Raw genomic sequence first — 13,208 nt, forward strand, 5'->3', positions numbered from 1 at the left:
CTTCACTGTCGTATATATAAATGTCATTTATATGTCATGTATACACATTACTGAGGCGTTGAGGTTAATGTTTGGTTTCCGATATTGAATAAAACGTAATGAAGTTTTCTGTAATCTGTCATTTTTAATGTAAATTACTTTTAATGTGTTACTTTATTATTAATACAGCAACGGTTTTCCATGGTTGAAAAAATAACGACAAATTAATTAAATTAAGACACACAATTGAGAGAAAGTATGTCTGTAAACAGGGCGCAGCATGGAGCGCAGCAGTAAAGGAGGCAACCAACATGGCCGCCACGACAAGTAATGACGTCACGACGCCCAAGCCCTATTTACTCTTGAATTATGTGTTTTTTTCTCCTGTAGTTTACCTATTAGTGATACTTTTTTGCTTGATTTGTCTGTTGTCAATACATTAACCGTTAATAATAATATATGACAAATAAAAATAATAATACAGTCTGTACTGCTCGCAATACCATTGCGCATGCGCACATAAGGTTAGTAGTGGGGTGTGGCCAAATGAGCGGCAGCTCATAAATATGTAATGACCACCTCAAAAAGGCACTGAAACAGAGACTACTACAGATGGGTAACAATCTTTTCATACAAGCTATTTCGAGCAAACAACTTGTTTTATGGAACTCATACACAAATTTAACTTGTGGAAAAGCAGGCATAAAATGGGCACTTTAACCAGATTTTATAAAAACAATTGTAATGGCAACACATTCAGTGAGTAAGAGTGAAATAATGTTATAATTTCAGTGTTCTCTTTCTTCCAGGTTATATTAATAATATAATAGTTTTATTTCACTTACGTTATACTCTGACTATTTTTTCACTTTGTTTGTCCTAATGTTGTATTTATGGTTCAGCACATACAGTACAGTATAGTCTACCTCAGTGGTATCCTGCAGATTTGAGCTCCAACCCTGATAAAACCTCGCCTACCTGTAGTTTTCAGGTGACTTTTTAGATCTTGATTAGATATTTCAGTTGTGTTTGATTAGAGCTTAGGTTTATCATTTATATATCATTATCTTGGAGGTGGTGTTTTGTGACTTTTGCATCTGAGCGCCTCGGTTATCTTTACATAATCTTGAACATATTTTATATCACTCTTATGAGTGACTCAGATATGTAATAAATGGGCATCATATACAATTAAATGATCATATAAAATATAATATATAGGCTACATGATGTGATTTATGTTTTTCAAACAGATACTGTGCCTAAACCGTAAAGCTAGTTTAGTTGGTTAGCCAGTTAAGTTTAGGATTAGTTTGTGTAAATCCTGGGTTTTGGGTACCATGAAAATAGCTTGTACCAACAGCCTGTTGGCTTGGTTTTGTCAACTTGAAACTAATCCTGTAACCCTGAGTTTGTTTAACCATTTTAATAGTACAGGCTCCAGGTCACTTGGATTTCTTCGAGCTGAAGTCTTTATTGCAGAAAGCGTTTTTCAAATCAAAGCATAGAGCTCGGGAAGCTGCAGTCTTCAATCTGACTTAAAGTATACATACATTACAATTAAAGCCATTCGGAGGGGACAGTCCCTTCAGATGGAAACAATGCCTTTAGATTAAAATTTTCTAAAATCTATTTTCTAAAAATTTTCTAAAATCATCAACTATATGTAATACACTTAACCAGCAATAGTTAGCCTGTCCGGAACCGAGCTGACTTAAACCACATCACTGTGTGACACTTGCTTTTCATGTGAACGGCCCCTACACTAATAAGATTTTGTTTCTCTCTCCCTGTCTCGTCCTCGATCCTGAGGACAATGAGACAAACAGATCCAGTTCCGGTAAATGTGAAAGTCTGCACACCTCTGATCTACTGGCTGTCCTTCAACGTGATGCCCAGCTGATGCCTGACCAACGTTCACCGGCAGAACCCACTTAATCTCCTTATCCGTTTATATGTATATATACATATATATCTCCCAAGGGTTTTTCCCTCCTAGGACTTTTTTACTTCCCCGGCTAGAAAGTCTGGGTTTTTTTCTCCTAGGGGGTTTTTCTAACCCGGGGAGGCAGCCTTCTTGGGCTTAACTTCTATACGTTACATTAGTAATACGTTCGCTTATAATGTTAATTTATAGCCGCAGCAAATTTAGCTGCTAATGCTATCGTGTATTATGTTGTGCTATCTGTCGATTTTCTGTGCTTTTACTGCTTCTATTAATGTAAAGCTGCTTTGAAACAATTAGCTATTGTGAAAAGCAATATATAAATAAAATTGAATTGAATTGAATTGAATAGAATAGATTACAATATAAATATGAACGAAATGGCAGCTGTAAACACATCCCAGATCATCCCCCATTGAGCATGTAAACATAATACTGAAACGGCTTTTTCATCATGATAAAGAAAGGTTCACACATTTGTCCTATGATTCAATAGTGAACAAAAGGTCACCAACTTTCCTAATGGATCAAAGGCAGGAACGCCAGCTTTTAGCTTCAATTTCCTTTTTTGTTTCTTTCATATTTAGGTGAACAGATACATATCATAATAATTAATAAAAGAAAAACAATGACTTAAAATTATATTTCAACAGCAGGAAATACAAATACAAAACTCTGATATGAGCTCATAATCTTTATTAATCACACATGAAACAGAACAGAAGTGACATCTGATGAGTAAATATCATGAACTTTAACCCACTCCCAAAATATAACTAACACATTCATTTCATATAATTCAACAACAGTTAACAAACATAAGAAAAGATATTGTGTCAGGAGATTGTAATAGTATTGTAGATTAAATGATACTGAAATAAGTCATAATGTTGTATTTATCTGTAATATGTTTATAAATGAACCCTAATGCTAAAGAACAAAACTAAATGAAAATCAGAAAATTAACAAAAAAGAAGTGATAGACACAAATGATTTTATTCACCATCTTTTCTGCTGCAGATAAAGTTGAGTTTGTGAGATTGAGGACGGCTGATCCAGAGATGATCTCCTCCAGACTGAACTGCTCCAGATTTCACTTCACAGTCACAGTCGTTCACTGCTGTTTCATTCCCTGGAGCCCAATTCTGATAGCAGACCATCTCTCCATTCACCCAGAACCAAAGACCAACAGCACAGGAGTGACGTAACCCCATCCACACAGCGTCAGTAGAGGATCGATGAATCACTTTAGTCACCATGAACTGAATCTCCTCTGAATCAACTGAAACCAGATCAACATGATTCTCTCTGCAGTATCTCAGAGCTTCAGACCAGCTCAGATTCTTCTGGATCAATATCAGATTATCTGAACACACAACAAACACAAACTACACATCAGATCAAAACAAACATACACAACAAATACTGAAGTGAGATCATTTTAATAATGAAGAAACTTCTGTCATCAAACACACATTGACTTTTATTACTCACCTTCATGACACACAAATGTCTGAGAGCCACTGCAAGGCATATTATTCCAGTAACCCTGAGCTGTTGGATTGAACTCTGCACATTTTTCAGTATCAGGATTATTTGGTTCAATAGGATGCCAGTATCTGAATCCAGATTCACTTTCATCTGACCACTCCCATGAGTCACTGAACAGACCAATCCAGACTTCAGATATGTTTTTGTCATTCATGATCTTCTGAATCTGTTGATTTTCAATCTGATTCCTCACACTGATCAGATCAGTATGATGCTGTCTGCAGAAGATCTGAGCGACTCTCCATGATACTGAAGAATCATCAATGATGAATCCTTTACTGCTCTCTGTTTAAGAAAATAAAGATTGATTCATGATTTACTTTGACTCTTACTACACTTACAGTATAGATGTCAACCTACAGAAACTCTTTACTGTTTAAACTCTTCAGTTACTGCTGTGGGTTTGATTCTCTCTGTCTCTTTTTGAAGTGAAGGTTTGATGTTATTTTATGAAGCTTCACTCACCATTGTAGCAGATGAATCTCATGTTCATATTACAGCTCTGATGACGCCATGATCCATCTCTCATATAAACACAATCATCTGGACCATTTGAGTCTCCATTAGACCAGTTTGTATATTTCACAGGATCACCCAGAGACCACTTCCAGTTATAAACACCTGTATTCATCAGTCCAATCCAGACATCATAAGTCAGACTGTTATTTACACTCTTCATCAGTTGTTTCATGTCGTTCATGTCGTTGATGTTGTTGACTGTGGCCAGATCTGTGTATTTCTCTCTGCAGTATCTCTGAGCTTCAGTCCAGGTTTTATTCATGTTTATATAGTGATAGCGGCGCTGAATGCATTCAGATAATGAACAGAGAGCTATGAAAGAAAGAGTTTAAGTCAAATCTCATGAGATTATAAAACAAACATAAAACCACAAACACAAACTCACCGATGAGAAGAACGATGAAATATAAAGATTGAGACATTTCTGAAAAACAAACACATTAAAAACATCAGATGTTGATTTTATTCTGTTTGTTTAAAGTTTTAATAATCATGAAATATAATAATAAATATATACAATACGTGATGTTAAATGTCACTCAATCTGATCATGTAGTATCTCTTCACAGTGATATGATAAATATTAATTTAATAGGAATGAGAAAGTAAATAAAGTTCATACTTTTGAGTTTGTGTTTTTCTCTTCTGAATCTTCTGTTTCTCTGTTTGTGTGTTTAGATGTCATTATATTATATCTCATATTCAACACCTCACATCATTTGTTTATTTCAGAAAGACTCATTTTCATATTTCATGTACTTCTTGTTTGTTTATTTTCCACCTTCCTGCTTTGTGTCTAACATTAGTAATAAAAAAAAACTCTCAGAGGTGCGAGTGTTTTGATTTGCATATTGAGATACAGTATGTCAGTCACTGTCACAACTACAGTAAATAATATCAGAAGATACAGGTGAGGTTGATCTGATGAGTTTATATAATCAATATATTTAAAATATCAATCATGTAGTGAGATACTTCAGGCATGTCTATGTGCATGATGAAAAGTGGAGCTGTTTTAATGTGTTAATGATCCTTTTGCCCTAAATACAACGAAAAAAAAATCACTTTTCTTAATGGCTTAATTATGTTAAATAATTCATTTTCTTAAAAACATATTTTATATGTTTGCAGCAGTTATGTTGTAAAAAGTGTAAAATGTTTGGACTGGGATCTTGTTGCTTTTACAACGTTTTCACAAGCAGGTGGCGCCATATTTTAAGTGTTTCGAGCGCTTATCATCGCTACTGAAAGGTCTTCTGTGATTGGTCATCATCAACAGCGCTGAGAAAAGTATCAGTTGTCACGTGATCATAACTTCCACGATTCACCAGCTGTTTACACAATGATACACACCTTAATAATAACACAAACTAACCATACTAGACATCAAACTAAAATTGCACAAAATGTGTTAAACTGAGAGATTTCGCTAATGTTTAATGACGCAGCGGGTTTAAGAGAAATTACGTTCTCGTTTCGGAAATGACGTCATTACGGAAGTGAAGAGTCGTTGCTATGGTTGTTCTAGTGCTGTTGTTATGATAAACGACAGAAGAAACAAATAAACAGTCAGATTGTCAAGATGAATTCATCTCTTCATTAATCACTCATCAATGAGATCTCTGTGACTGTAAGTACAAATATAAATAATTTTGTAAGCTACTAACTTACCTCTGTTTCTTACATTACATCAGGAATCAGAACTGTGGCACCCTTACGAGAATTAACCATGTTTTTTTGTGATAAAGTGTAGTAACTGTGTTTTTTGGTGTATTGATTACTATCAGCAATATCATTGTTTTAATACAGTAACCCTGATTTTTGTTTTACTGTAGTAAAACTGTGGCTCACTTTCTTAAGGGCATGTTTACAAAAACAAAACATGTTGTGTGTTTTAGGCTGGTGGTGTGTGTGTTGTGTTGTGTGTATGTTGTGTTGTTGTTGTTGTGTTGTGTGATGGCTGGTAAAGTGAAGTGGGTCACAGACATTGAGAAATCTGTGCTCATTAATAACTTTGAGAAGAGAGGCTGGACACAAGTGACCGACAGCGATGACTGGAACTTTTATTGGTAAGATGTGTTTAATGTCTTAACCTAACCCTAACCCAACATCTAACCTACATGACTTATTTTGATCCAATGCAGAGTTTGATATTGCAAAAATAAAGAGAATTTAAAAGAGAAGGTATATTGTGTAGATTGGTATATTAGGGCTGGATGATGTTGAGCTAAATCTATATTTCAGTAATTCTGAGATGAATGGTGGAGTACGATCAATATCTTTGTGCTCTCTACAAAGTGTTATAAATGTTTACATGGAAATCAAAGCGTCATGTGAGATGTCACGACTTATCTGATTATTCAAAGTATGGCGTCCACCCCGTCAATCTGTATAAAATGATTTAATTGACAGGATGAGTATTCAGACCATCAGGAACGTCTTCAGCGTGGACACGGGTTATCGTCTGTCAGATGATCAGATGGTCAATCACTTCCCCAATCACTATGAGCTGACCAGAAAAGACCTGATGATCAAAAACATCAAACGCTACAGAAAAGAGCTGGAGAAAGAGAGCAGTCCTTTAGCAGAGAAAGACGAGAGCGGAAAATACCTTCATCTGGGTAAATCACCACATGTTTACTTCTTCATTTACTTCTTTATTTTCATCCGTCAAATTAGACACATTCTCATCTTGTTCATGTAATCTTTATATGTCTAATATATACACAAGAGCTCATCTATCAGATCTAGTTCAGTCTTTCATCAACTTTACTTTGACAGATTTTGTGCCGGTGACGTTCATGTTGCCTTCGGACTATAACCTGTTTGTGGAGGAGTTCAGGAAGAGTCCGTCCAGCACGTGGATCATGAAACCGTGTGGAAAAGCTCAAGGGAAAGGCATCTTCCTCATCAACAAGCTCTCACAGATCAAGAAATGGTCTCGTGACAGTCGCACATCCACGTAAGCTCTTTAATATCATCACCATCACCATGAGAAGAGACCGCATACAGTACATCAGGTCCTGAATATAACTATAACAAACATAATTATGATGCATTGAATTATGGGAATTATGTAGTGAAGAAAACAAGTAAAAATCTTATGATTTGGAGCAAATAGTGAAAGAAAAACTGTGAACAAGCATCCAGCATACATGAGATCTCCTTCAGTATCATTTTAAAAGCATCCCGTGGTGCTTTATTCATGATGAATGTTAATTATTTAAAAGCCTTCATATATCAGAGGTCATCATGTGGAGCGAACATTCAGTAGTTTTTAATCCCTCGATGTAAGATTTAAAATATATAAACTGGGAGAGGTTGAAATATGTTATTTCTCATTTAAACTCTTTAAAGAACTTTAAACATTGAACATGTGGACTAAACTGTATGTGTGAAACTGTTGTTTTATAGGTTTGTAGCAGCTAACAGCGGTAAGGAAGCGTATGTGATCTCTTTATATATTGACAATCCTCTGTTGATCGGAGGAAAGAAGTTTGATTTGCGTCTGTATGTGTTGGTCACCAGCTATCGACCTCTGAAATGTTACATGTAAGCTCACGATCACTCATTATTCATCATATTCACCTCACATCATTCATCTATTCATCTCTAGCTCGTGTGTTTCTCAGGTATAAACTGGGATTCTGTCGTTTCTGTACGGTGAAGTACACTCCCAGCACCAGCGAACTCGACAACATGTTCGTCCATCTCACAAATGTTGCCATCCAGAAACACGGAGTAAGTCATTGACATACAAAACATGCTTTTATGATCACACACATGCAGACAGCAGCTATTATAAGTGTTATATAATGTGACGTTGGTTATGATGTTCAAATAATCTGAACTTTAGCTGTACAACCAAATTAAACATAAATAGAGAATCTCAGATGAAGCAACTTATATTCAAAAAGTATTCATATGTGCTGTAGAATGTAAAACTGTAGGCATAGATGAATAATAAGAGTTCATGGTAATGACATATATGTAAACTTTGTGCATGCAAAAGACTGCTGGAAAACAGACCGATCTCAACATAACACCAACTGTGACATTATAGTCCAGATGTACACCCCAACATTAAATGACACATTAAATTAACTACAATGTTAGTTGTGGCTAACACCAGACCAGTCGAATAGAGAATGAGACGTGGTCTGGGAAACATATGCTCATTTTCTCGTATTTGAGGTGTGGTTTACGAATGCCCAGAGCCGTTTATATGGGCACTATGAATGTCTATCAAATGTGTCTGTACGAGCTCATAACCAATCATTTCAATTATGCCATTTTCAAACATCCTTCTTGGATATGAAATTGTGTAACGCCAAAAGTTGCTCTTTTTTTAAATAAACTTGCGTACAAAACTACTTAGAACATTATCTAGGGCTGCACTGAAAGTAACTTTGCGTCTGTTGTCGTGTTATAACAAATAACAAAACTGCTGTCGTCATCGTCTTGCTGCCCCCTCCCCATTCTGTGATTGGTTCCCTATTTCAGGGGCAAAAAAGGGCCATAGTTTCCATGCTAGACTTGCAGTGTAAATAAATGTTGATACAGTGCTAAAAACAAAGTTGTGACTGCTGAGTTAGCGTTATATGCTAGTTAAAGCTATATGCTAGTTAATGCTATATGCTAGCGTTTAGGCTGAAGTTCTTCTATTGCTGTTACATTTATGTTTTGCAGGTCCATACATGAAAAAACACAAGCTTACCACTCAGAAACGTCCATTAACAATCTCCAAACAATTAATTATTCATCAAAATCTGGATCTTCATCTGATACAGACTCAAACATAAGATCTGTTTACACACACACACACAGAGAGCTACTGAAGGAGAAACAGCCAATCAGTGCAGAGCTCAACATTATTATTCATGACCCTTTCAAATAACTCATTCTAAAGGGTTGTAAATGGACATGAAAAACTGACTCTGGATCATTTTTGCACTTAATAAAGCCACAAACCTTCTGTGTAGATATCAGAGAACTATTTAACAGATTATTACAATGCATTCTTTGGCCCCTTTAATTCACTGGATTATAGCCATCATGTGATTTTGGAATATTTAAAATATTTGGGGTTAAATTCATAACAATATCTGTATATTTGTCATATGTTCAGTTGTGTATAGTACTGTGTGTATATGTGGAGGATGTTTGTCAGTCATATATGTGATTGTTTTGTTGTAGGATGATTATAATCACGTCCATGGAGGAAAGTGGGCGATCAGTAACTTGCGTCTCTATCTGGAGAGCACCAGAGGACATGATGTCACCAATCACCTGTTTGATCAGATCAACTGGATCGTCGTTCATTCTCTAAAGGCTGTAGCTGTAAGTGATGTGCTCTCTGTTCATTCAGTGTGAATAACATCATGTTGATCTCAGTCCTGCTCCTGGTGGTCCTTACAGTACACCTCCTGAGTCCTAGATGTGATCTGGTTAAAGTTCAGGTGTGTGGGATGAGGATTAGAGTTAAACACTGTTGACCTCCAGCAGCAGGACTAGTCAACTCTAGTTATACAAACTAAATCCAGTATTATTATAATAAAGGTATTTTCTTTCCTGATCTTTAGCCGGTCATGAACAATGACAAACACTGCTTTGAGTGTTACGGTTATGACATCATTATTGATGACAGACTTAAACCCTGGTTAATCGAGGTCAGCATTTCTTAATCCATAATTATTTCATATATCATCTATCGGTGTCATGTTTAAGAAAAGTATTAACATAAGATGTTTGTTTCAGGTGAATGCGTCACCTTCTTTGACCTCCAGCACAGCCAACGACCGGATCCTGAAATATAACCTCATCAACGACACGCTGAACATCGTCACACCCAACGGTGAAATCCCAGAATGCCGCTGGAACCGCAACCTCCCCAAAGAGGCTCTGGGACACTATGAAGTCCTGTGAGTGTTGCCGCGCACCAAGTTTTACAAAGAAAGTTCAGAAAATCACATCTGTAAATCTGGCCTTTCACAAGTATTTAAAAACATTCAGACTTTAATTAGACCAGATTGTAACAAAGACACAGGTTGAAAGGGATTTAATCAGAAATCTAAATCAATCTCTCTGTTTTATAGTTACGATGAGGAACAAGCTGTGAGCGAGAGCGCCGAGCGAGACCTCCGGAGTCGATCCGGTCAGTCATCTGGATCAAAGGGTGCGAGATCAAGCAGCGTTCGACCCTTCCCAGCCACCTGGAAGTGACGTCAGCTGTCTGACTTTAGCCCCTCCTACATGAAGCATCACACGACTCTCTGCACATCACTTGATTGGATGTGGTCGTGAATCTGTCCTGCATGATCTGATTGTTTCTACAGAAAGACCAGGATGTAACTGAATGTCCCACACAAACCCTTTTCGCATGATACCAAACGTGCCTTTACAGGCAATGTGACAGCAACACACTGGACACCCCTTAATGTTAGAAATAATACGATTTTAGCCTTTTTTATATGTTTGTCTAATTTATTATTTATTTATTTATTTATATCATATAATGTGTAATACAGTATTTCCACTGACCTCTGTGTAAAGATTTCACAGCAGTATTTGAGTATCTGTGTTTATCTAAAGTCATGTGTTATAAGTGCAGATTTCATTCATCTGGATGTACTGTGATATATATTAACTCACACCAGAAGTGTCTCTCTTTCTAAAACACAACTACAGAATTACAATCAATGAATGAATCAAATTAAATAAAACCAGTTTAAATCCACTGTGTATTCAGTAAATAAAGTGTTAACTCTTTCTGCTAATATATGAGAGTGTTTATGTGTTTAATACATAAGCAGTGAAATATGAGTCTGTATGTGGGGGTAAACCTCCGTCTAATTCAGGACTGGAAAGAGAAGCGGTTAAAATAGCACAGCGAGTATAAACGCTCATCTGCAGCACATACTGTAGATGTATCTCTATAGCAGTTTAGTTCAGTACAAACCTGAATCATGCTGTTATTGTGGGTTTGAAAAATGCATTTAGTATTTTTATATTTCTGTTTGATGTTAAACTTTCAGAGGCACTGTGTGAAAGTGACAGCCATAGTACTGCATCTACTGTTGATTGTTGGGTTTTATTTTACACATATACATGATAAACATACAGAAAAATAAATTATATATCGATATTAGCAGAGACTTGGGCTTTAAAATACTTTTAATTTCTGCATATATTCTGTACCTCAAAAAACATTTGAAATATTTGTTAGATCTGGTCTCCACACCACAGACAAATAAAAAACGATCCAGCCCCGGACACCAGATCACGTCAGAAAATATAAGTTTACTTTGTTAAAGTATTTGTCAGATATAAGGCTGATCAATCGTTGCTAGAAGAGAACATAAACAGAGTCGTGAGATGGAGGTTTTAGATGATAAAATAGAACAGAGTTTTATTGATGGACAGTTAGTTTCAGTTGCATATGTCTCAATATTCAAACCTCGTCCACCCCGTCCACCCAGGAATACAGCATGCACTTGTTATATCCAAATTTGCTCAGCTGCAACATCCTTTAGACCTTGAGCTTCCATAAACATTCTCTTTATCTATCTTTGTTTACACACAGACAGAACAGCTCTATGAAACTTCCCAAATGTGAAACTGAACCACCAAGAGACATATAAAATATAGAAATACAATGAACTAATGAATGATATAATAAAATATAGAAATATAATAATAAACAATAATGTAATAAATGAATTAATAAAAATGATAATAATGAAATTGATAATGATAAAATAATATTAAATAATCAAATACAATAATTAAATGGATAATAACTAATGATTATATGATGATTATGTAAATAAATTATTAAAGATAAAAAAACACAATAATAAAAACATTCTGCACGTGAGGATCTAAAGTAGGATCCTTCATATTGTTTATTAAAGACACATTGACCTTTACACACCATGAGCCCAACATACCCCATATAGTTGCCCCTCATTTTAAACATATGATGCTATTGAAATAACAGATTAATGAAATTCAAAAACATATTCATGATTTGTGCTGCTTGTGATGGGATTAGAAACAAATATGTCTCATCTAAATTTTAGTTAGTCTTTGTATATAATATGAGTATAATTTATATGAAGTGGGAAATACCCTAAAATACTTCATACTTTCAAATAAGTTTATTCATTTAACAAACTAATTGCTTTAATTGTATTTATGCCCAGTGGTTTTGTGTACATCTATAATAAGTTTTTTGTTGCTTTATTAAACATTTAGTTACAGCATTACAACGAGAACATAACAATAAAGAGTAACATCAGAAGAAAAACAAAGGGAAAAGAAAAATAAATAAAGAATATCATAACTTAAGACAAACAAAACAAAAGTATACAATTAAAATATTAATAGGGCATTGTACAAATTATAAAAGATCAATACATTGAAATTACATTGAAAAAATTATATAAAAATAAATAAATAAATAAATATATATATATATATATATATATATATATATATATATATATATATATATATATATATATATATATATAATATCTATAAGTACAGAATTGGCTTTTGAATCCCCTTTCAAAAAAAAAAACTTTTTAAGATATTGTTTGAGATAAACAAACCAACATATTTGCATAACTGCTGAATGTAGTTGGACGACAAAAACATATGAAGAAGAGATTCAGTGGCATTCTGACAAAACATCTTGCGTTTGGTGTCAAATCAACAATATTATGAAGTAATTTTAAAAAATATTTATTTTACTTTGTAAGTAAATTTCTATGTTGCAAGGACCAATATTTAAAATGTTGTGTCGAACTCAGTTCCCCCTATGTTTCCCTTTAGTGTAGTGCTTTTATAGCGTTTTCATCACGTTACATTTAGAAAGATTAAAGATTTGAATTGGTTATACTAAAAAGGCATAATATCATGTATTTTATAATACAATTTATTAAATATTTCATACATTTGACAGTTTTCTATTAGGGTATTTCTTTTAAAATATAGCCTGTCTTTTTCTCTTTTTTTCCTTTACTGGTTGTTTTAAAAATGTAATGTTTGCATACATAATTAAATAAATATATATACATATAATATGATTCATACTGTAAAAATAATTGACTTACCATTAAGAACAATACAGATACATTACAGAAATGCACACATATACATCTCAGTAGCCATTAAAACGTTAAATATATAAATAATAAAACCTATAACG

General features: G+C 34.6%; 2 protein-coding genes across 2 annotated transcripts in view; one reads left to right on the top strand and one right to left on the bottom strand.

Moving 5' to 3' along the window:
* Positions 1-2,107: 2,107 nt before the first annotated feature.
* Positions 2,108-13,208, bottom strand: part of LOC141365405 (snaclec stejaggregin-B subunit beta-2-like) — a 128,133-nt gene continuing 117,032 nt past the window's right edge. Inside the window, exons 3-4 of the mRNA XM_073869984.1 lie at positions 4,070-4,306; positions 2,108-3,290 (exon numbers count right to left, since the gene is read on the bottom strand). Of these exons, the coding sequence (XP_073726085.1) occupies positions 2,920-3,290; positions 4,070-4,306 (608 nt within the window). The 3' untranslated portion in view covers positions 2,108-2,919. The remainder of the gene's footprint in view (positions 3,291-4,069; positions 4,307-13,208) is intronic.
* ttll1 (tubulin tyrosine ligase-like family, member 1) lies at positions 5,479-10,772 on the top strand. Its single transcript, XM_055191310.2, has 10 exons — positions 5,479-5,624; positions 5,893-6,063; positions 6,407-6,615; positions 6,776-6,956; positions 7,409-7,546; positions 7,627-7,735; positions 9,191-9,334; positions 9,577-9,663; positions 9,752-9,915; positions 10,090-10,772. The coding sequence occupies exons 2-10, from the start codon at positions 5,951-5,953 to the stop codon at positions 10,214-10,216; spliced, it is 1,272 nt and encodes a 423-aa protein (XP_055047285.2). The 5' UTR covers positions 5,479-5,624; positions 5,893-5,950; the 3' UTR covers positions 10,217-10,772.

This window comes from Misgurnus anguillicaudatus, chromosome 1 (genome assembly GCF_027580225.2).
Source record: "Misgurnus anguillicaudatus chromosome 1, ASM2758022v2, whole genome shotgun sequence".
Classification (NCBI taxonomy): domain Eukaryota; kingdom Metazoa; phylum Chordata; class Actinopteri; order Cypriniformes; family Cobitidae; genus Misgurnus; species Misgurnus anguillicaudatus.

Bases quoted from the DNA above. Each gene is read 5' to 3' on its own strand.
- ttll1 (XM_055191310.2), top strand. From the start codon at position 5,951: ATGGCTGGTAAAGTGAAGTGGGTCACAGACATTGAGAAATCTGTGCTC. The intron at 6,616-6,775 runs GTAAATCACCAC...TTACTTTGACAG, and splicing joins CGGAAAATACCTTCATCTGG to ATTTTGTGCCGGTGACGTTC. The intron at 7,736-9,190 runs GTAAGTCATTGA...GTTTTGTTGTAG, and splicing joins TTGCCATCCAGAAACACGGA to GATGATTATAATCACGTCCA.